The following is a 21061-nucleotide window of genomic DNA, read 5'->3' as shown; positions in this document are numbered from 1 at the left end:
TTTACCTGTTCTCTCACACTTCGTTAACAAGATACTTTCTGATATATTGATATTTTTCTATGCTTGAACAATTTCCATTTCTATCTGTGTTCACCAGTGTTGGTTTTGTCCCATTCTCAAACATATATCTGACATAATCTGACCGTCCTGATTATATTAAGCGTGATCAACCTACTGAGTTTAAGATTTGGACCAAAAAACCCCAATATCAATTTTCAAGTTCTCATAGAGGGTCTAAGACACAAATATTTTTTGTTGGGAGAATTCCCTGAATTGCTTGTGTAAGTTCCAAGAGAGGTCAAAGGGTCTGCATTCAGGGTGAGACCACTAGATTTCTCTTTTAGAACTGCATATTCCCACTTGAAGTATCCACAACCTTTCTTACTGCCTTCATGCTTGCCAACAGGACAACAAAAAAATCCTTTCCCGTGATTTGGACCATTGTTTGACACATACAGTTTTTTAGCTCTTCGACCACAATCACACAGAGGGGGAGTCGGTTTTCCATTTTTCACAGCTCTTACAGACTGATTCAAATTGACTGTGGAGTTCAGAATGGCCGGAGACGCTTTGGGCAAATTTGAACTTCTTAAAGGTAAGGAATGATCAAAAGATGCAGTTTTCTCTTGATATATAGCAAAAGACTGTTTTTTTGCTGGTGGGAACATTTTTGGACTAGTTGGCTTTCTTTTAGGACCCTCTGAATGCATAGAATAATTTCTAGTTAATGATGATTGTGCTGAAATAGCATTTACCTTTGCAGATGGTAACTTAAAAGTGGAAAAATCTGAAGTCTGTCTTTGTGCTGTTCCTGCATTATAGATAGTAGTATCAGGACTTTTGTAAATGATAGTTTTTGGAGGTTCCACAGGTACTACAGTTTTTTCCAGACTTTGATGATCTGAACTCATCACAGCTGATTGTTCCAAAATAGTTTTCTCTTCAAGCACAGGTAAAATATCTGTACTCGAGTCACTGTTGAATTGAACACAATCTGAATGTTGCTCATATTGAGATTCCGGTATCAAAGCAACATCTTCCCAGTCAGTCAGCAGAGCCAAGCAATCAGAACTGGTGCTGATGTCCTCATGGGAGATGTTAACGGAGGAGATGGTTGTGGAGACGAGCACCAGGCCTGGTCCCTGCGCTGGGGGGCTGCGCCTGGCCGTGCTCAGAGCCTGCCCGCTGCTCAGCCCTTGCTGAGTGCCTGTGGGCACAGCACTGCCAGCCCGCCCTACCTGCGCCAGGGGAGCACAAAATCTGGCAGGAGATGCTCTTGAAGAGCTTCGGGCTTGCGCGTGTAACTCAGTCCTTGAGCCGCTGCTGGGCACAGCGTGGATGTGGGCAGAGGGATCGGTGTGAGCGCTCTGTGGTTCTTCAGTTTGTACATTAGAATTTATCTCAGTTCCAGCAATACCATTGTTGTTTTTCTCAGCCAGAGAGTTTGTTTCACAAGCTCCATCTCTAGATGTTTCCAGTCTGCTGTTACTTCCCAGTGGAGTCTTGTCAGCGAAGTTTATAGTCAGTGTTCTGGAAAATAAATTATTTTTCGGATGTGCCTAGGGAGCCAATAAACAAAAGGAGATTTGAGAAAGTGAATACCCAGAAGTTTTAGGAATCAATGCACAAAATTAATAAGTGTACCAGCCTAGGACCATTCTGTTCAATTCACAGTCAAGATGCTAATTTTATTATTTGAACAGCTCACCTTTCATCTGTATTGCAGGCTACAAAGCAGCTAGAAGGGAAAATACAAAATAGCTACTAACCTTATCCAAAGATTTAGTAACCTTCAGCACACATCCATCACAAATCAGCCTCCAAGCAAGACGGGCAGTATTCCGAGAATCATCCAGCCCTTCAAAAGTATGGTTATATTAATGCCTTCTTTTTAAACTACTACTGGGGATAGTTCTTACTAGAGGAAAAGTGTCATCTGAGCAAGCCTTACATAAGTGACAGGGATTGACAGAACTTGGACACATAGTTACCTAGTTCAAAATAGGGAAGTGGAAGTAATAAATTCCCTGTGCTGAAATATCTGAAGGACCAATCCATAGAGCTGAATATATTTCCACATTTTTTAAAACCCTTGCTCTGTTTTATTAATCATGTTAGAAAATCATATTGTGCTGATATTCTTTTACACTAATATGCTGTCCAGAGCTATAAGGTAAAATCACTTTTCTTTATTGTTCCTGTACTTTTGCACCCTAGCAATTCAGAGATTGATCCTGTTGAACATGCACTCAACAGCACTAGGAGAGATTTCAGAAATAAAGCATGAGGTTAGAAATGACAGACTCTGATCTTTGAAGCATCTAGACTTTCTTGTTTAGATGTTTTTGTTGGACAGAATATTGCATAACCTGGAAACAACAGTTACTATTTAGAGTAATGACTAGCTATTTCTAGCTGCTTTGGTTTAGCTAGCTAAAGGTAAATAGTAGCTATTTAGCTTTATAAATATATTAAAATGAGGACCATCATATCATACTTACCAGAATGTTCCCGTCCTGCAAAAGCTATCCCTAAATCCTGCAAAGCGCCACTTAGGCCTTTAGGCTTCCTGTTATAGAAGGTCTAAGGAATAGAATACAGCTGTTTAGCATAAAGCATTTCAAAACCTCTTCATAGTGAAGTAAAAACCATTTCAGAACTATGACCTTATGAATAATACATCTCACAAAGCAATTGTGCAAGTCCAGTATCTTCAGTTTACAGTTGGGATAAATAAGCATAAGACCGTAAGGGACTTGGCCTGTAACAAATTAGAATGGCAAGAACCATGAATCCCTTCTCTTAGTCTTAAACTAATCCTTTCTGTCTTAGCTCTGAAGTCATTCAGTAACACTTTATGGCTTACATTGATTAAGGCCTTAACAGGGCAGCATTGAAGAACAAATAATATCACGAGATGTTTAAACTGTTGCAAAGGCATGGGCATTAATATATGTGGCATAGGTGTAAATCCTTTTTAAAGGAGAAAAAGTGAGTATTGCTGCTTACTCCAGGAATCTCCTTTGACCTCTAGAAAGGGGCAATATTCACACTGTTTATCTTTACAGACATAATTGTGCTACCTGGGTTAAGAGCCTAAGCTCAGCATGTCAGGACAGGCAGACTCCTGGAAAGTTTCCTTCACTACACAGGGAAAGGCACACGGAGGTGCTGTTAGCCCCCAACTTAGAACTGCCTTGCAGTGTGGGCTATGTAATAAAATACATAGTTCATCATTAACTTATCTAACAATAACATGAGGTTGTTTTCTTAGCCTTAAGATTTCTAATAAAATTCACACAGTTCAGTGATAACAACATGAAAAGAAGACAAATGGGTTTCTCTAGTCACTGGAACACATAACATTGGCTTGTAACCTCAGATACAGTTAGCTTTTGAGGTGATAATATGGGTATAAATGTTTCACAGTTTATCGATCTTCTCACCCTATATGTTGCTTTAAGATCAATCCAGGAATTTAAAATGTCAGGTTTTCGCAGCTGCTTCCTTTTACACTCGTACTGCAAACACACACCCAAGTCCCAGTCTGCACAGAAAAAAAACCAACACAAATAATCCATCACTAAAGAACTGGCCTAAAATCTACATAAAAGGACATAGTATCAACATAGGAGTAGTCCTGTGCTGCTGGGCAGGAAGCACAGGCTAACGGGCTTCATTAGCACCAGCTAACGAAGTCTTCGTACATGAAAAGCCCGAGGGTTGCAGAAATGGGACATCAGGATAAGTGAATGCCTCCTATTAGTAAACAACGACTTCATGATGGGTAAAGAGCTCAAAGACGTCATTAAATCTTTTAGACACATTAAGAATGGTGACGCTGTTCACTATATGTAAAGCAGAAAAATATAATGTTGGTCCCTGGAGGCAAAGATGTAGCGAACACATCAGGATTCAATGGATTTAATATTTTCAGTCTTATCCCAACATTGCACATCCTCGATACACACTAACGGGATTTTTACTCCCTAGAAGTGATGGTGCAATCTCACTAGCACCACCAAGTGTTCATGTTGTGTGTATTATTCCACAGAAAAAGGAAATTAGAATTTTATTTACCTGTCCAAGTAACAAAGGTACATAGTTTTGCTTCTGAAATAGAATGACTTGGAATATCTGAACTGAATATAATTTTCTTCTCCCTCTGTATCTTTTGAATCCATTTCCAAAACTGTGACAAACAAATGTTTAGAGGGACAGCTTCATCAACCTGGTTCTTTAGGAAAGAACAAGAAGTTTGTATGTGTTAATAGGCACTGAAATTCATTTGAGAATTGTTTTTCTTCAGCCCTTTAAAAGCATGTTTAAAATAATAGTAAACAGCAATTCTACTGGTGTGCCGGTACACCTGTACTGGTACACCTTCTCGCTATCTACAACTATCTGAAAGGAGGTTGTAGCGAGGTGGGTGTTGGTCTCTTCTCCCAAGTAACAAGTTGATAGAACAAGAGGAAACAGCCTCAAGTTGCACCAGGGATGTTCAGATTGGATATTAGTAAACGTTTATTCGCAGAAGGGGTTGTCAGGCATCGGAACAGGCTGCCCAGGGCAGTGGTGGAGTCACCATCCCTGGAGGGGTTGAACAGACATGTAGATGAGGCTCTTGGGGACATGGTTTAGTGCCAGAGTTCGGTTATGGTTGGACTCGATGATCTTAAGGGTCTTTTCCAACCAAAATGGTTCTATGAAAATAATACTAAATAACAATATACCTGTGTTATGCCGGTTAATTCTTTACAAAAATCAGAAAGAACAGGATGCTCCTGGGGCTGGACGTAGGTGTGGAATTCAGATTCGATCTCCCCTGTTGCAGTGTTTAGCAGAACTGCTGGGAATTCAACTGCGACAAAAGCAGAACGAGAAAAACAAACCCCGCAGTGCCACCAAGGTCAGAGCTCCCCACGGAAACGGTTCCATTTGCTTTAAACCGGGGTTGAAATGTCCCGAGTTGGAACACAAGGGAGCGCAGACACAACAGCCCAAGCTCAGACCCCCCCGCCCTCCGCACCGCCGGGCGGGGCCGCCCCTCCCCTGTTCCCCGCGCCGCTCTCGGGGCCGCGCCGCTCCGCGCGCTCACTGATCTCGGGGCCGCGCCCGCGCACTCACTGATCTCGGGCGCGCGCCGCTCCGCGCGCCGCCAGCACGTGGCCTCGAAGTCCAGGACGATCAGGTGCCCGAAGCGCTGCCCCGCGGCCGCCCCCGCGCTGCTCCGCGCCCCCGCGCTGCTCCGCGCCAGCCCCAGCTCCCTGCGGACCCAGCGGCGCCGCCTCAGCACCGGCCCCCGTGCTCAGGGGCCCCCTGCCCCGGCCCCCCCGAGGCCTCCACCTCCCGGGCACCGGCACCGCCCCCCCCCGGTCCCTTCAGAGGCCTGAGTGGGAGGGATCCCCCCGCACCTGGCCAAGCGCTTGGTGGCCATTTCCGCCCTCAGCCCCGGGCGGGCGGGCAGCGACCACCACCCCGCAGCGGCCTGGGCGCCGCGGCGGCCATTTCAAACCTCCCGCCGGCGGCAGCGGCGCCGCCCCCATCCGCGCGCTCGGCGGATCGGCTGCTCTGGCCTTGCCCGCAGGCAGGCGCGGGTAGCCGCGTGCCGAGGCGGCGTGCTCGCCGGTGGCTGCAGGGCCCGGCGCGGCTGAGGTGGGATCCTCACCGGGGGGAACCGGGGAGGAGGGAGCGGCCGGGGGCCGGCCCCACGGCGTCAGGGCTGCGGGGGGTCCCCCCCGCCGGTGCTGCCCGGGGGAGCCCTGGCGTTGGGCGGGCGCTCGGGCCTGGCCCGGCGGACAGGGGCGGACTGACCGCATCGCCCGCGGTGCTGCCGGCCAGGCCATGGCGGAGCCGGTTCGCCTCAACGGCCTCAAGCGGCCGGCCGGGGACGGGGAGGACGCGGGGACACGACGGGCGGCTCGGAAGAGGAGGAAGGCGGACGGCGGCGGCCCCCAGGTGAGCAGAGGGGTCCCCCGGGGCTGTGGGGGATCGCCCGGGGCTGCGGGTGTTCCACAGCCGCTTTGCTGTGGGCGGGTTTGTTTCATCACGCGTTGGGATGCTGGAAAGTCAGCAAACCCGGGTTTTACTGGCAGTCCAGCCCGAGGGCTGGCTGAAGATAACACCCACAGATAGTGGACTGGTTTCTGCTGCAGGAAACACGGCAGTGAGCCCAGCGTTAGGCGTTTGCACTGAAGGAATTTTGTTACAAAATAAATGCCCTCTCCAATATAATTTTTCCCTAAACCAAGTACATCTTGAGATCAGCACTGTGTCTGCTCAGCACATTCACACCTGAAGGATGCAAGTCCACCCGCAGTTTCAGCCCATGGTGACACCTCCCTCAGCCAGGGTGCCGTTTAGCACCCAGCACCCGACAGGAGCCGGCGTGTCCGACCCGCGAGGTTGGTGGTGTTTGTACCTGGTTAGACACTGACGTTCCTGTGGCTGCCAGGTCACTTGGTGAAATGAAACTTCTGCTGGCTGGTTGGGGCTTTTTTGCAGAGCTCTAATTAGGCTGTATTGAAAATGACAGTGTCATTACTTATTTGTCTAACTTAGCATGAAGGATGAAGGACTAGCAATTACACTGCCCTGTGTTATTACTACCAGATGTTTCTTAACCACTTGAACCTCAGAGGTTGTCACCTCTGTTCAGCTTTCTTACCAATCACAGGTGGCGTTAAAAGCGCACCAGCTCAGTCCCACGTGCGCAGGCTCTGTCAGAATTAATGAGCATGAGGCTTGTTAGTGTGGTGAGGAAAACACAACTTCTGGTAGTTGTTTATTATTATCTGGTAGTTGTGGGATTTGATATTCTGTAGCGTTCTGTGGGCTTTTTTTCTTGACCCCGTATGCTGTGATGTCTTTTCGTCACATAGAAAAAGAGTATCTTTAAAATGTTTACAGCTCAAAGGAGCTCTGTTGGAAGAGGCCATATGGTCAGTGAAGGTCTCCAAAATCAGGCATTTACTTGCTGATTAGCTTTTAGGAGAATTTGTGGATTTAGGCGTAGAGAACTGTTGTGTCGAACTCTGTGGTACAGTCTTTGCTCCATCTCATCTATTTGATGCTTCCTGCAGTTTCCTTGGATTTTACTGAAACTTTTTTTTTTCCTGCAGGGGTCAGCAAACCCGTCTGCCAAAACAGATCACATAAAGTAAATGAGTTAAATGGATTTCAGTAAGACCTTATACAAAGTGAATACATATTATAACACTTGTATAAATGCCCGCAGCTCTACAGCAACAAGGGAGTGAGTGGGTTGAGAGAGGAGATCAGAATCGTGTGTTTGCAAATCAAATAACTTTAAGTCTCCTTACTACATACATCTGCTTACATTAATCTTTATTAAATATTTGAAGTTCGAGTATCTGGATTACTGAAATATTGATAGCAAATTTAATATTGAAGAGTGATCTGAAAGGAAACTGTTGCCCATAATGAGCGGAAGAGTTATTTTAAATGTAGCTGATTGTACCCAAATAGTAAATAGTTTCACTTTACCATATAATTCACTTCGTTTTCCATGAACTTATGTGATTACATAAAACCTTTCTTGACTAGCCATTCCCCTTTTCACAGGAAAAGTCATCTCGCTTGTCAGCAGCTTTATTTGGTGAGGACTGCGAAATCAGCCATGACCAGCTGTATGAGCTGTTGAAGTATGCAGCCTTGGGAAAGTGCCACAATGCAGCGCAGCCCAGGTATAACACACCCATGGTCAGAATCAACCCTGTCTTGTGTCCTCACCTGCTGTGAAAAAGTTCCTAAACGCACATTGGCCGTGCTGGTTTTGGAATCCTTGCAATGCAGCCACCATAATGGAATTATGGTGTTTTGGAGATACATTTGTTAGACTTGGCCGGAGACCAGAATTCTTCTTTGGACAAAAATTCTTCCGTTTTGTAGTTTTGTTTCATGCAGTTATCAAAAACGAAACAATTTTGTGGAACAGAAGAAGTTTCATGCACTGAGAAACGAAATGCCGTGTTAAAAACATCAACACAACACAAAAAATATAGACAGGTTTTATATCAGATATCATTGAAACAGTGTGCTAAAGTGTTTTGGGAAAAAAAAAATTAATCACTTTGCCCTTTTTCAGGGCAACTCTAAGCAATGGAAGGGAAAGGCTGAGGAGGGTGTATAACCTCAGATGGCAAAAATATGGTGAAATGTAATGAAACTTGAAATGAAACTCAAGGCAAAAGTGATCCCACTTCAGATTTTTAGTAGCAAATAGAAAATTTTGTGAAACTTTTTTTGATGCATTAATTCACCGCACTGCATCACTACAGCTGAAGTTACTCGTATGTATTCACATTCTGATGCATATAAATGAGGAATAAATGTCTTGAAATGGCACCACAGCAGAATTCTGCTGTAACTCATTCTTTGTCTATCTCCTACACTATGTTGCTTCCAGGAGTATGTGGCAGTTTGAGATAAGCTATAAAGCCTCTCCTCATCGAAGTAATTTGGCACTTTGCCATACACTGACTTAAAAGCTGGGCTGGTTCCAAGTTTGTTTTTAAGAGTGCTTGATAATTGGTTTGCTTTGATTTTTTTTTTTTTAATTTTATATTTTTTTTAACTGCAGCTGGTGCCGCATTTATCACCAAAGCCACCTGGCTGGGGTCGTGGTTATTGTTCTACATGAAATGAGCCAACTCCATTTCTACAAATTCTATTTGCAGTTCAAACACCTCAGAAAAGTGTTCCAGCATGTAAGTCCCCAAACTGCGTTGCTGTCTTCTAAACTTCTTCCAGTCCTGAAACCATGTCCCAGGGATTAACCTCTGCAGTGATATTATTGCCTTTTACAGTAGGAAGTGGCTGTCTTTGACTCTTAATGCAAGCTGATGGGAGGATCTATTTGTAGCCTTTGTCAGCTCAGAACAAATGCCAAGGCTTTGATATTAGAAACAGGTTGTCAAGATGTGTGTCTTTGAAGCCTTACCAGGTGAAACTTGTATTGATGTTCCAGTCCTCTGACTGTTATGCTTCCTGCATCATCAGGATGCCAATGAGATTAAAAATATCTTGGTTAATTTAGAATTTACTCTGAGTGAGGAGACTCTTAATAGAGGTGTACTATTCCCACCGATTGAAAAATCTCACTGTTACTGTTTGCACTTTATGTCAAATCTCTCCCATTCCCCAAAAGATTATTAAAATAATTATTTTAATTTTCTGAGTTACAAGCAACATTTTTGAAGGATGAAAGAAAGAAGCACCTCAGTTCAGACTTCTAGAGAATTCTCTCTGAACTGCAGCGAATGCAAATCACAACTTAACTGGCTAGTCAGGAACTTGCTTTAGTTTCTGTCAAAGAAAGTCTCGAGATTTCCCTTCTTGATCAGATCAGGGAAGGCAAATCTCTCCCTTAGTACAAAGAATTCTATATCGTGTGTTGTTAAAACAGGTTTGGTTTGTGTTGGTTTGGTTTTTTTTCTCTTCCTTGGGAAGACACCAGGCGTATTTCCACTGCTGCTTTATCCATCCTGTCTAAATTGGGCTGGTTTGGGGATCAAGAAACATCTCTCTTGCTTGATTTTTCTGCTCCTGTTTCAAAGTCTCTAACACATCTCTTTTTTTCAGAGATTCACATTAACACCTTCCGCCAACTTCCTAGCCAGCCTATATGGAGAAGGAGCAAACCTGGAGCCTCAAAACACTGCACGAGGTATCTTGCTTGGTTTTGCATCATCTCTGTCAACCACAGTGGTTCACTTTCAACAGTGATTTATGACTTTGCATCCTGTGCAATCCCAGCATGTTGCTGTGGTAAAATGTTTACAAAGGAAAACATACAATGGCTTAAACCACAAGACTAGTTACCCTAACCAGTTCAGTAACCCTCTATTGGGCTTATTGTCACAAGTAAATGCAAAAAGCAGAGCGAAAGTTTTTAACATGTTTAATCCAAAATTCTGATGCTTCGTTACACGTTTTGTGGGTATTTTATTCTAAGATGTATCTAAGAAAAGATACAGAGATATAAATTAGATTCAAGCTAAGTAGTTACTAATTTCTTCTTGTTTTTCTTTGTTATACTGAGCAGCAAATCAAGGTAAAGAACAGGTGTATTGACAACAGATGTCCTATTTTTATACTCTTTGTAGAGGTGACTGTAATCCAACAGGCTTGTACAAAACCTGCCAGAGACTACAATGCAAACTTCACTGAAATTGTTAGAAGTGTAACAAAGAATCTTGAATCCAAGTCCTAAATGGGAGAATGAGCAGCTGTTACTTTCAGTGTATTGACAAGTCCTCTGCCATCCTGACTGTGAACCTGCTGCACAGTCACAGGTCTGAGATGTCAGGTATATTTTTCTTTTAAGTGCAATCTGCAGAGAATCACATACAGGATAATTTAACTTTATACAGCTGTGGATTCTGGTGTCAGTTCAGTGCTTGCTTCTTTGTGAGCCACACTTAAAACACATTTTCTCCTGATAGTACTTACAGGAAAGAACTCCACAGAGAAGATAGAAAAGATAACTTATTTTACAGCTTACACAAAGTGACAGGTGATTATGCTGTCGTGCTTGCAAGGCAAGATTGTTCTCTTTCTGAAAGGAACGTGAGACAGGCTTGTGATGTGACTTGCTCTGAATCAGCCAGAATTGTCAGTAGCTGAACTGGGAGTAAGATTCAAGTATCTTGAATTTCAAGTATATTTTTAATATATACAGTATATACATTAGTGTATATACAATTATGTATATATTATATATATAAAGTATAGATATATGTACACATGGTAAATGAGCTATGAACTGCAGAGAGATTAATAAACTGAAGAGAGAGATGAGTATATATAAAAATAAACTGGAGGTAGATGGACAGATAGATATACAGACAGCTGTCGATCCATCCTTCTGTCTGTCCAGTTTATTGTTCCAGGTAATGTTTTCCTTTGACATGCTGTAGCCTCTTAGCGTGCGTACTGATGCAGAAAACTGGCTGCAGGCAGGGAGCGCTGTCTGAGCTTGACACGTGCTTCTGTGTTTTACAGGTTTGCCTTCCCCTAGCAGTGACTGTATTCCTAAAAGCTCAGATTTGCAGCGTGATCCCATCATTCGGAAGTATGGAGAAAAAAAACAAGGCCTTACTAGCTATACTCTAACTTTAGAAGAGCAGGAAAAAAATGACTATCCCATAAAAGGTCAGTTTTTGAGGGCTTTGGTTGCTTTGTTGTGTTGCTTGGGTGTTTTTTTAATTGTGACACTTAGTGATATATCTGGTCATATAAGACAGATGATGAGTTTTAGAAGAGAGAGGTTGGTTCCTTATTCACAGGTATCTTTTCGTTCTAGGCTCCCCTAGATGTAAGGGCTATGTACATACAGAGTGTGATCAGCAGAGGACGGACAGCAGCCCCCTCTTTGGTCTGGATTGTGAAATGGTAAAAAAATAAATGTGTGTGGCCTTACAAAATATAGTCAAGCGAGCCAAGCACCCTACTTGCTAAACCACTTCTGGTATATTAACATCTGCTGCCGGTCCCTTCATTGATGGTTCCAAGGCTAAATGCAGCCACGGGAAGGACTCAGGAAATGGTTCTGGTGACAAGACAGAAATATTCTCTTGAGCAGCAGAGAGCCCAGTTCTGCGTTGGCTGTTGGAGCAGCAGCTGGATCTGCCAGGCCCATCGGCAATGCTGCAGTAAGCCCTGAGAATGCTGGGGAATTCCTCCTCCCAGCCCTCCCCAAGGTTTGGGAGAGGAACAATACTTCCCTGTCACACATCTTTAGCCATGGCAGATCTTTCGACAGCGTGGTGTGGTGAAAATTCCTCCTTTAGTGCAGTTTTGTTACTTTGCAGAGATCCCTATTTGGCATCAGCATTGAGTAACTAATGATACAACCTGGACTCTGCTTTTAAATTGTACATTGTCTCTGGTGAAGATGCTTTCAGTGACAGCTCTGCAGTGCGGAGCACACACTGATTCTGTGAAATCGGCACTTTATCATGGTTTTCTTTGTGTTATGCTTGTCTGTGTGTTTGCTGTGCTTATGGTGGCCATTTAACAATTAAAATGAAGCATGCTGCAGTATAAAACAACTAGCTATGAGTGGTAGATCTTTAAGTTGAGTAGCTCCTTAGTAGTGACACTGGCTTCAGCCACATCAGAGGTTAGCTCAGGTTTTTGAGTGGCAGCATCGTGCTGATTCGACAACTGCCTCTGCTTCTTCCGGACAGTGCCTGACTGCAAAAGGGAATGAAGTCACCCGTGTCTCTTTGGTGGATGCACAGGGTCGATGCCTCTTGAATGAACTAGTCAAACCTGAAAGCACAGTAGTGAACTACCGCACCAGGTGACTTGCACATAAGTTTCTTATCTCTTCATCTTTAAGAGCTGCAACCCTTTCAAATTAAGCCTGTGACGTGAGATCTTTCAGAAGGCTTTGGTGTGCACAGGTACCTTCTGCACTTCACTCAAGTGTTAAGGATCCAGTTCTTGCTCTGTGATTAGAATAACCAACATTACGTATACACTCTCTGCTACATAGTGCCTGTGTGGCTACGATGCGGAAGCATTACCATTCTGCAGTGTTCTAGGAAAAGTTCTGTGACAAATTGATGATACACAGGACAAGTTACTCTTTACACTGCTGGCTATAAAATAACATGGAGGATAAGAGTACAGGATTGCAGTCTGCGTCGCTGCTCCATAGCTGAGTCTGTTCATCTGTAAAAAATGAATAAAGCAGCTTGTCAGCTTGTACACATCTCCAGGGCTGGGCTCAGTATTGTAACAAAACCAGGCAAAACTCAAGCCTTATCTTCTCCCAAAACTTTGCCTGGCTATATCCAGGAGGTGACATGCCAGTCTCCTTGGGTCACTTGGATGCTTCCACCATCAGCCTTGCAGTATTTCCTTACCTGTGCTATCTGATGCTAAGAACTGCATCACTTAAGTTATACTTGAGAGAGATAAACTTTGGAAACAGATGTGGTAGCACTCATAGCAGTCGAATATATCTGCAGTATATCCTCTTTATGTCGGAACAGAAAGCAGTAAATGGCATTCTGTCAGTTACACTGAGTTCATATTTTACATGCCCTGCTTGTAATATTCTCCAGTAGGTGCTGTTGCTAATGTGTTGCTTTTTCCTCATTCAACTTTTGAAGATTCTCAGGAATCACAAAGAAAATGCTTCTTCCAGTGAAAACAAAACTGTCAGACATCCAAACCAGACTGAAACAAATGCTTCCCCATGATGCGGTACTGGTGGGTCATTCTCTAAATTCTGATCTTCAGGCTTTGGAAGTGAGTATGCTTTTAAGAGTATTATTTTTCTCAACGCTGTGATACTAATTTCAGACCTGGAACATCTAAACATTTCCTCTTTTGATTAGTGAACGCTTTGCTTTTTATTATCAATAGCCTTATGTCTGTAAGGATTTAAAAGAGACTTTCGTTATGTCTCTAAAACTTGCAAGGGGCTCTTCAGAACCCCAAAGAAAGGGAGGAGTCTGCCCAGACATAGATGTACCTCTTTGCTTCAGCCAGATAGCTCTGTTGTGGGAAGAACTGAAATCCTTCCTTTATTTAATTTAACCAATGTAAAATGCTCAAATCATAGTTAATCTTTCTAACCCAATCTAGATACTCCCAATAGAGTTTTAGAGAGTTGGGCTTGTTTCATTATTCCCATTTGCTCTTCTTGTCGAGGACCAGTAGGAAACTGGCAACTGAAATGAAAACGCAGAGGCACAGGTAACAATGGAGTTACTGCCCAATTCTATATGACTGCTGTTCTTGAATTAAACTGCTGATGTTTTGTCTTCTCCAGATGATCCACCCCAGTGTTATTGATACTTCATTGCTTTTTGCCAGAAATGAAGGTCGAAGATTTAAGTTAAAATTTCTAGCCAAAGCTGTTTTAGGGTAAGATTATTACTGTGTTGTCATTGGAAATATTAGAAACTGTCATGGTGGGTCACAGGGTCTTGCTCTTCCACTAGTAGCATTGTAGTTATTAATTTTTTCACTAAAATTCAAAGGAAAGGAGCAGGCTGTGCAAAGAGACATAGTAAAGAAGAATTTAGTGCCTGCTTGGAACATCACGTAGCATAATAACCCGGCTTGTCTTTGAGTAAGCAGGGATGCTGTGACCCAGCCAGATTTGAGTCCTTGCAAGACTAGCTTTTCTGCAGGGCTGCACCAGTACCGGTGTATTGAATTGTAGAGCAACAAAGACACTCTGGCTCACACAAGTGAGATTTGTTGCACTTAGCAAGAAAGAAAGGCTAAGGTATGAAAGTGTGATTTACTGACCTCAGTCGCATTCCTCAGTTTACTAGCTACCACTGGATAGTATGTCTTAGCGATACAGTTCTCACCATTCACACAGCAAATATTAATACTCTGCAGCACCAAACTTCACTGAGTTGGAGATGGCTTCTCTGTCTGTGCTAACAGTGAGTTGGGTCATTGGTCAAGGAAGAAGTAAAATTAAAAATAGTCATGCATCAGAGTACCAAGTGTTAGCACTGCTTCTGTCAAACCCAGTAAACAGTGTTTTGCTCAACTTTGCAAAAACATTTCTTGCAGTAACTTTTGGGAATATTTCACAAGAATGCTGCTGCACAGAACTGAAATCCCTTTTGGAAAGGGGAAAGCTATTTTGCCCGAAAGGGACCCAGTTTAGAAAAGACAGGATGTTGGTCAGTGTGGAAAAACAGATAACCTGCCTGTACACCTAATTTTGATGCCCTAGGAAGGAGATTCAGTGTGAACAGAAGCTTGGGCATGATCCTGCAGAAGATGCTAGAGCTGCATTGGAATTGGCTCAATTCTTTATTGAGCGAGGACCAGCAAAGGTAGCTATATCTAATGAAGATTTCTGTCCTTAATTGCAGAATGTACAAGTTGTTGTGCTTATGAAGGAAAAAAAAAACATTCCTGCCCATCCTCTTGTTGATTTAAAAGAGAAAATGGAGCTGTGATAGAGGCCTCAATTTTGACAGCTTGTTACTTTCAGCATATATCCAGGTATCTTAATAACCTGAGCATTACCAGTGCTTCAGCACTCAGACACCGACATGAATCAGCATTGCTGATGATCTTGAAGAGGGGCATTGGGTAAAGAAGGATTGAGACACTTCAGCCTACAAGAATGCCTGTCATTTTTCCAGGCAAAAGAAGTGAGACGCCTTGTATGTTATGGTAGTGATTCAGCTGGTTTTATGAGTCTCTTGCTTCTGTCGTTGATTTCTGAGAGAACTTTTTTGGAGATGATTGCTGGTTGATGCTGTGAGTTCTGCATGCTTGAAAATGACAACAAAAAATAATAAGGCAAGAAATTAATGCCTGTGTTTCTTCACTACTGTGGAGTGTGCCGGGGTGACTCATAGAGAAAGCACATGCTTTTCAGTTAGCTACAATTAGCTGAGATGAAAGCCAACTACTAATCTTCTTCCTTCCCCAAGGTAGCAGAACTAAACTTGGAAATGCTTCTGACAGCTGAAAAACTGGCTGAGGTCTCACGGAACAAAGCTGCGTTACAGCCACAAGGATGTAGGGTCCAGAAACAGCTGAATGCGGCTCCACATTTATCCAAACCATGGTAATAAGATTCTCAAATATGCATGTGTTTTCTTCTGTTGAATCCTCAGTAAAAGCAAAGAAGTATGTTGTGTTTTTCAGAAGCTATCAGGATCTTCAGAGAGACACAAATAATTGTAGGATAGCACTGAAAAACTTGCAGAAGTTGTGTCTTAGATTTCACAAAGCATTTTCTAGGCTTCTTTTGATGTTGAGGACAAGAATATTGCTTCAAATTTCTTTAACGAACTTTGTCATTTTTCTCCGACAAGCATTTCTTGAAAGGTTTTTAATTCACCATATTGATAAGTACTGTGATTCACAGCTTTCTTCTCTCTGGTAGTTTTTTAGACTGCTTGCAAGTGACTGGCCAAAAACCCCTCCTTTTGGGCAGACACGAACTGGACTCTTCTGGCCTGTGTCAGAGTAACCTGAGCACTTCAAACAAACAGGTGAATGGACTTAGAGTGGGTTGGTCTAAGCAAGCATCAAAGTAGTTCAAAGTTCTTGTTCTGGGGGTGGGTAGATGAGTCCTATTTTAAAAAGCTGACTGACAGTGCTGTTAGTGTTAATACCAAGTTAGCTAAATCCATTTTAACATTGCAGAATTAAGCTTTGATCCTCTACATCCTCTCGTGACTCACTAAAGAAGAATTTCTGCCTGAGGGCTTCCTTGGACAATAATGAAAATTAAAGTTGGGAATTTAGTTCAATAGCTTTGTTTCTGATCCTTTGCAGTACAATTGTCTTGTACCTCTTTGAGCCTTGTACACTCTCTTCCCTACAGATTCTTCAGAGAGCCTTAGAAGATGTTCCCCTGTCCACATTCAGTATCATCCAGTTTAGTTTGGGTCCAGAGTACATTGCATCTCACCTTCTTGCTGGGCTTTGTGAAAAGGTACTGGTTTTTTGAGAATAATCTTCATTGCCAAGCTTGGAAAAAGATGTTATTTATCTGGAGGCAACAAGTAGCTTAGTTCTTTTGCTTTGTGAAGTTCCTTCTCTAATCTGTGTTCCTACAGGTGAGAAGCAAGCTCACTGACATGCTGACAATTTACGCAGGTCCTTTTGAAGAAAGCTTTTGCCTGAAGTCTGTGAAAAAAGAATTTGGGAGGTGTGGACCAATCCAATCTCTCACAGTAGTGACGGAAACATTCCAGGTGAGGAGCACTCAAAGCATTAAGCTTGCTGACAGGCATGGAAGGCTCGAGCAATCTCTTGGAAAGATATGAAATAGAACCACTGAAATACTAGTTATTCTGGTTTTTGGTTGTTGTTTGTTTTGTTTTTTTCTGATGGTTTAGTTGTCAGCTACAACTATTCAAGGTATCTAAAAGCTGCTCCACACAATTACAAGAATAAACACAGCTCATGTGGCTTAACTGGGCTGTTCCAGCTAGAGGACTATTAAGCATTGGAGAAGCTGAGGTGCTTTTTGTTCCTCTTGAGAGAACTGATATGCTGAGGCCTTTAATGGCCAAAAAAAGAAAAAAGTTCTTATTAATCGATGAGCTAACTGAAGGTTGTTTTTAACAGCTATAGCATACAGTGTTACATATATTACCCTCAAATGTTTTTATATTATATTTTTAAAGCAATATTATATTTTTTAAAGTAAACACAGCTTTAGAGAGACCTTACTTTTAAAAAAGGATGGCTAATGTGTCTTATTGATAAGGCTGAAGTATCTTATCATTCTCTTTCAAGCCCTATGTCTGTATCCAGTACGAAGTGCTGGAAGGTGCCCAGCTTGCTGTGGAAAGCCTAAATGGAACTGAGGTAGCAGGATCCTGCATTAAGGTAAACGACGCAAATAGCAGAAGCCCCAGTTATGTTGAGCTCAGGAGCAGCATCCGATATGTCTCTTTTAACATCTACTCACAGCGCAGTGTCTGGCAAATGCTGGCCGGTTGTGCTGTTGCCATCTCCCTGTCTCTGGACAATTCAGAGGCACTGGTGGAAAGGAAACAGACCCCTCTTTTTTTCCTTTCTGCCTGGCAGCAGAAGGGTTTAGACAGCATTCTGACCTCCACCTTCAGCTTTAAAAGGAAGAGCCAAGTAACCGGGTGCTAAAATGCCATATGTAAAGTAGGGGATTCTTTATTTTATAGTGTTCCTGCATTACAATCTCTCTTCCATTTTCATGGCTAATTAAGTTAGCCTTCACTAGTCATATTTTTTTTTTCAAGTGAGGGAAAATAACTTGTCAACTTTTGGTAATGGCAGAAAATAATTTAAAATGTAAACTCAGAACACAGAGCTGCTTGGGCTGACATGCTGTGTTTGCTCTGCTGAATCCACCCCAGGTCCAGAGACCTGTCACTGCAGCCATGCTGGACTGTGATGTTTTGATAAAGGAACTAGAACTGGATGTAGAAAATGAAGGTGTGATTTATGTGGCGGGTCTAAAGAAGTCATTAACAGAGACAGATTTGCAAGAAGAATTCAGCCAGTTGAAAGACCTGGAAACACTGTTCCTGCCAAAGGATCTCCAGAGTGGAAAGCACAGGAACTGCTGTTTCCTCAGTAAGTAGCTTCACATACAGCCTGCTTATTTCCTTCAAATAAGCTCATTCAGCAGCCCTTGGGACTTTGCACAGACACACCAAGAGCTACTGAAACTCATGCATGCTCGAAGTGGTGGTATTTAAAATACTACAGTGAAGGCATGTATTGTTTGGAGGAGCAGTTTACAGCTAAATATTTAAAATGAAAAAAAGACTGCTTAAAAAAAAAAAAATCTTTACTTTGAAAAGTTCCAGGGTAGTTCATTGGCTCCAGTAACCCCGTGTTAGGCTTGGCTACTGTGCAGCTTCACACAGACAAGTAATCACCTCTGAAAAGGTGAGAACTGGATGAGTGCTCCTGCAGTTAACTGGCTTTTCTATAGTCTGATGGTTACCAGTAGCAAAATGATCTGCTTGCTGCAGTGATTTCAGTTTCTCATCTCATCTTTAGCCCTGCCCTACATTTGACAAGGAACAGGGCAGCAGCATCACTGCCAAAGCACATTCCCCTTCTCTTTGTGTTTCAGAATTCCAGAAATCACAAAGTGCTGCGGATGCCCTTGAAGTTATAAATGGATGGACTGTGAAGGGCAGCAAACTAAGAAGTAGGAACGCTCTTGCTTCAGGTCACCTCTGGAGATGGATTTGGCAAATGAATCACAGCAAGAGGAAGGAAGGAGGAAACATCTTATATGAGAAAATGCAGCAACTCTCTGCCTCTGTGAGTTTAAGGCTATGCTGATGGTTGTTGCAGGTTCTGCCCTGGGAACCAGGAGTGGTAACTATGAGCAGACTTAGGTCAGAGCTGTGTGTAACAGAAGGGTCTCCTTGTGCTGGAGCAGAGCGGCTGTTTGGAGAGGTAATATCATGTGAGATAACATGATGTTTGCAGATACTGTATAACCTCAAAAAAAACCCTCACAGCATAGCTGCTTGGGGCAGTGAGTGGTGCTGGACAGGAACTGAAGCCCACTGCATGGGAGCAGACAGAGCAGTGTAGAGCTATAGCAAATGGTCAGAGGGAGAAGTGAGTAGTTGTGGAGCCCTACAGGAAAGAACAGGTCTAGTTCCAGCTCTCACTGTCATGGGTGGAAGCTGCAGAGCCATTTGAGATGAGCGTGTGGTTCTCTCCGCTGCTGAGCCACCGCACAGCCCGCCATCTCTAGCAGAATCACCGCTGTCCTCACCCGTTCCGTCCCTGAGGCTGCCCAAGGGTCAGTCTCACCACACACCCTTTTAAGTGTGATTGTTACAGATCTGCCAGTGAATTGGGGATTTTAATACTTACATTCTGTTATGCAGGAGCAGGATCTAAGGAAAAAGGTGAAGCAGTTGGACCACCATATCAAAAAGCTTTATAGAAATCTGCAGAATAACACCCTGTGCATTGTTCTCTTTCCTGGAGTGAACAGGTAACTTGCCACCTATTTTGCAAAGAGCCAAGTAAAATGCATAGCCAAATATTTTTTATCTTAAGCTATTAAAAATTAAAACCCTACACAAGGAAGTGAAAGCCTAAGAGAAGCTCTGAAGAAGCTGTTGTACTTTCTCTGTCTGACTTTCATGTTGGGCCAATAAAGCCTGAACAGTAAGTTCTGCTCATAAGCCATTCCTGATCCAGAACAAGCACAAGTGCTGAAACCATTTCTGTAGCTGATGGTCCAGATTAGCAAGGCTGAAGTACGGTGTTGATTATACAGGTGGTCTTTTTCTGTTCTCTCCCTCTGTTGCTGTTCAGACAGTCAGATAAAGGGCACAGCTGCCCTCCTGGGGAGACAGGAGTCCTGCCCTGAAATAGAAGCAGGGAGCTCAGCAGCAGCTCTTCTGCCTGGCTGGGCAGCCCGGCCAGGTTCCCCTCTCACTTCCAGAGCTTCCTGAGAAGAATCGCAATGATGTATTATCTTCTGCACCAGTGTGCCTAGAAGGGAGATGTGTCCTAAGCCAAGAGTATATTTAGGCTTAATGCCAGTGACAAACCATTTCAGCAAGGTTGCATGCTAAGGGCTGTACTTGGAGTGATTTGCTCTAATTGTTCAATTTTTTTTAGTTTGTGGGTTTTTAAAATAATTTGTCTTCTTAAATAAAGATCATTAAACTGTCTTTCCCCCCCACCAAAGAATAATAGCAAATAAAATGAGACAGCAGCAATTCCTACCTTATCATAGAAGTACTGATTGCATGTAGCCATGTGTAAATGGTTTATTCCACAAGCTTGGTGTCAAATTCTGCCCCGTTTGCCTTTGCAGGCAGTTCAGCAGTACATGTCATCCTTTTATAATCTGCTGCTTTCTTCTGGGCTATAACTGAGTCCATTTTTTTTGTATTTCTGAGAAATCATTTGCCTCTTCTCTACACCACTGTATCACCTCAGTTACTTTGCGCACTGACCTGTCAGCCCCCCTGGAAGGTCTGGGGAGAGCATGGCTGTGGAGTTACTGCCCATACCACGTGTCATTTGCAGATTCAGGACTTCACACCCAGACGGAGCCCACAGAGCCTGGGCTGGAGTCCCGCAGGCTGCTGAGGGGGCTGGGAGCTCCATCCCAGCCTTGGAAGAGGTTCTTGCCAAGTGGGGTTCCTGTGTTACCATTTGGCAGAGTACTGGCACTCCAGAGGAGGCTTCTTGATTAAAAAGAATGCCAAAAAATTATTGGGTTGGAAAAAATATTTGTTGGTTTTGTTTTTTTTTTTTTAATCTGCTGACCCTGAGGGTTGCAGGCTTCTCACTTATAGCCCAACAAGCATTGAGGCTACCATGAGCAGAAATAACAGACCTCTCGTTTATATTGCAGCATGCATGGAGCAGAACCTGGCCTTGGTCTGATGGCAATAAAAGAAGATGGAGGGAGGCGTGCTTGTTAAACTGCCAAGTTTTTAAGCAAAGTTTTGTTAAGATAGTTTTAATTACTTTAAATATTGATGTCTTTGTAAAGATCTCCTACCATAATAACAATAGGCTTTCACTCTGTGTCTTTTACAAAGCCTAAAAA

The 21061-nt window shown here is 43.1% G+C and overlaps 2 protein-coding genes across 3 annotated transcripts; one reads left to right on the top strand and one right to left on the bottom strand.

Annotated features, from left to right (window-relative positions):
• Positions 1-215: 215 nt before the first annotated feature.
• On the bottom strand, positions 216-5437 carry ERI2 (ERI1 exoribonuclease family member 2). Its single transcript, XM_065645043.1, has 8 exons — positions 5415-5437; positions 5128-5267; positions 4734-4861; positions 4081-4237; positions 3447-3547; positions 2502-2583; positions 1770-1858; positions 216-1559 (listed from the first exon to the last, which is right to left on the bottom strand). The coding sequence occupies exons 1-8, from the start codon at positions 5435-5437 to the stop codon at positions 216-218; spliced, it is 2064 nt and encodes a 687-aa protein (XP_065501115.1).
• Positions 5438-5624: 187 nt separating this feature from the next.
• REXO5 (RNA exonuclease 5) lies at positions 5625-21061 on the top strand. 2 transcript variants are annotated; one of them, XM_065645147.1, is made up of 19 exons: positions 5625-5958; positions 7585-7706; positions 8603-8729; positions 9604-9688; positions 11026-11175; positions 11327-11415; positions 12213-12328; positions 13146-13284; positions 13811-13905; positions 14738-14840; positions 15450-15586; positions 15908-16016; positions 16352-16462; positions 16587-16724; positions 17272-17364; positions 17871-18090; positions 18599-18792; positions 19374-19483; positions 20864-21061. In XM_065645147.1, exons 1-19 carry the CDS (start codon positions 5845-5847, stop codon positions 20931-20933), a joined length of 2322 nt encoding a protein of 773 aa, XP_065501219.1. In that variant the 5' UTR covers positions 5625-5844; the 3' UTR covers positions 20934-21061. The 2 variants fall into 2 exon arrangements, with proteins under 2 accessions (XP_065501219.1, XP_065501220.1); XM_065645148.1 differs by lacking the exons at positions 5625-5958; positions 7585-7706; positions 8603-8729; positions 9604-9688 and adding an exon at positions 10172-10330.

The sequence above is a fragment of the Caloenas nicobarica genome, chromosome 14 (assembly GCF_036013445.1).
Source record: "Caloenas nicobarica isolate bCalNic1 chromosome 14, bCalNic1.hap1, whole genome shotgun sequence".
NCBI lineage: Eukaryota > Metazoa > Chordata > Aves > Columbiformes > Columbidae > Caloenas > Caloenas nicobarica.
The sequence above is the reverse complement of the archived record's forward strand: the minus strand, read 5'-3'. Positions and strand labels throughout refer to the sequence as shown.

Coding starts and splice junctions, on each gene's coding strand:
- ERI2 (XM_065645043.1), bottom strand. CDS start 5,437: ATGGCCACCAAGCGCTTGGCCAG. Junction 4,862..5,127: donor GCGGCGCGCGCCCGAGATCA/GTGAGTGCGCGG, acceptor CTTTTGTCGCAG/TTGAATTCCCAGCAGTTCTG. Junction 4,238..4,733: donor AATTAACCGGCATAACACAG/GTATATTGTTAT, acceptor TCTTTCCTAAAG/AACCAGGTTGATGAAGCTGT.
- REXO5 (XM_065645147.1), top strand. CDS start 5,845: ATGGCGGAGCCGGTTCGCCTCAACGGCCTCAAGCGGCCGGCCGGGGAC. Junction 13,906..14,737: donor CTAGCCAAAGCTGTTTTAGG/GTAAGATTATTA, acceptor TTGATGCCCTAG/GAAGGAGATTCAGTGTGAAC. Junction 16,017..16,351: donor TGAGCACTTCAAACAAACAG/GTGAATGGACTT, acceptor TCTTCCCTACAG/ATTCTTCAGAGAGCCTTAGA.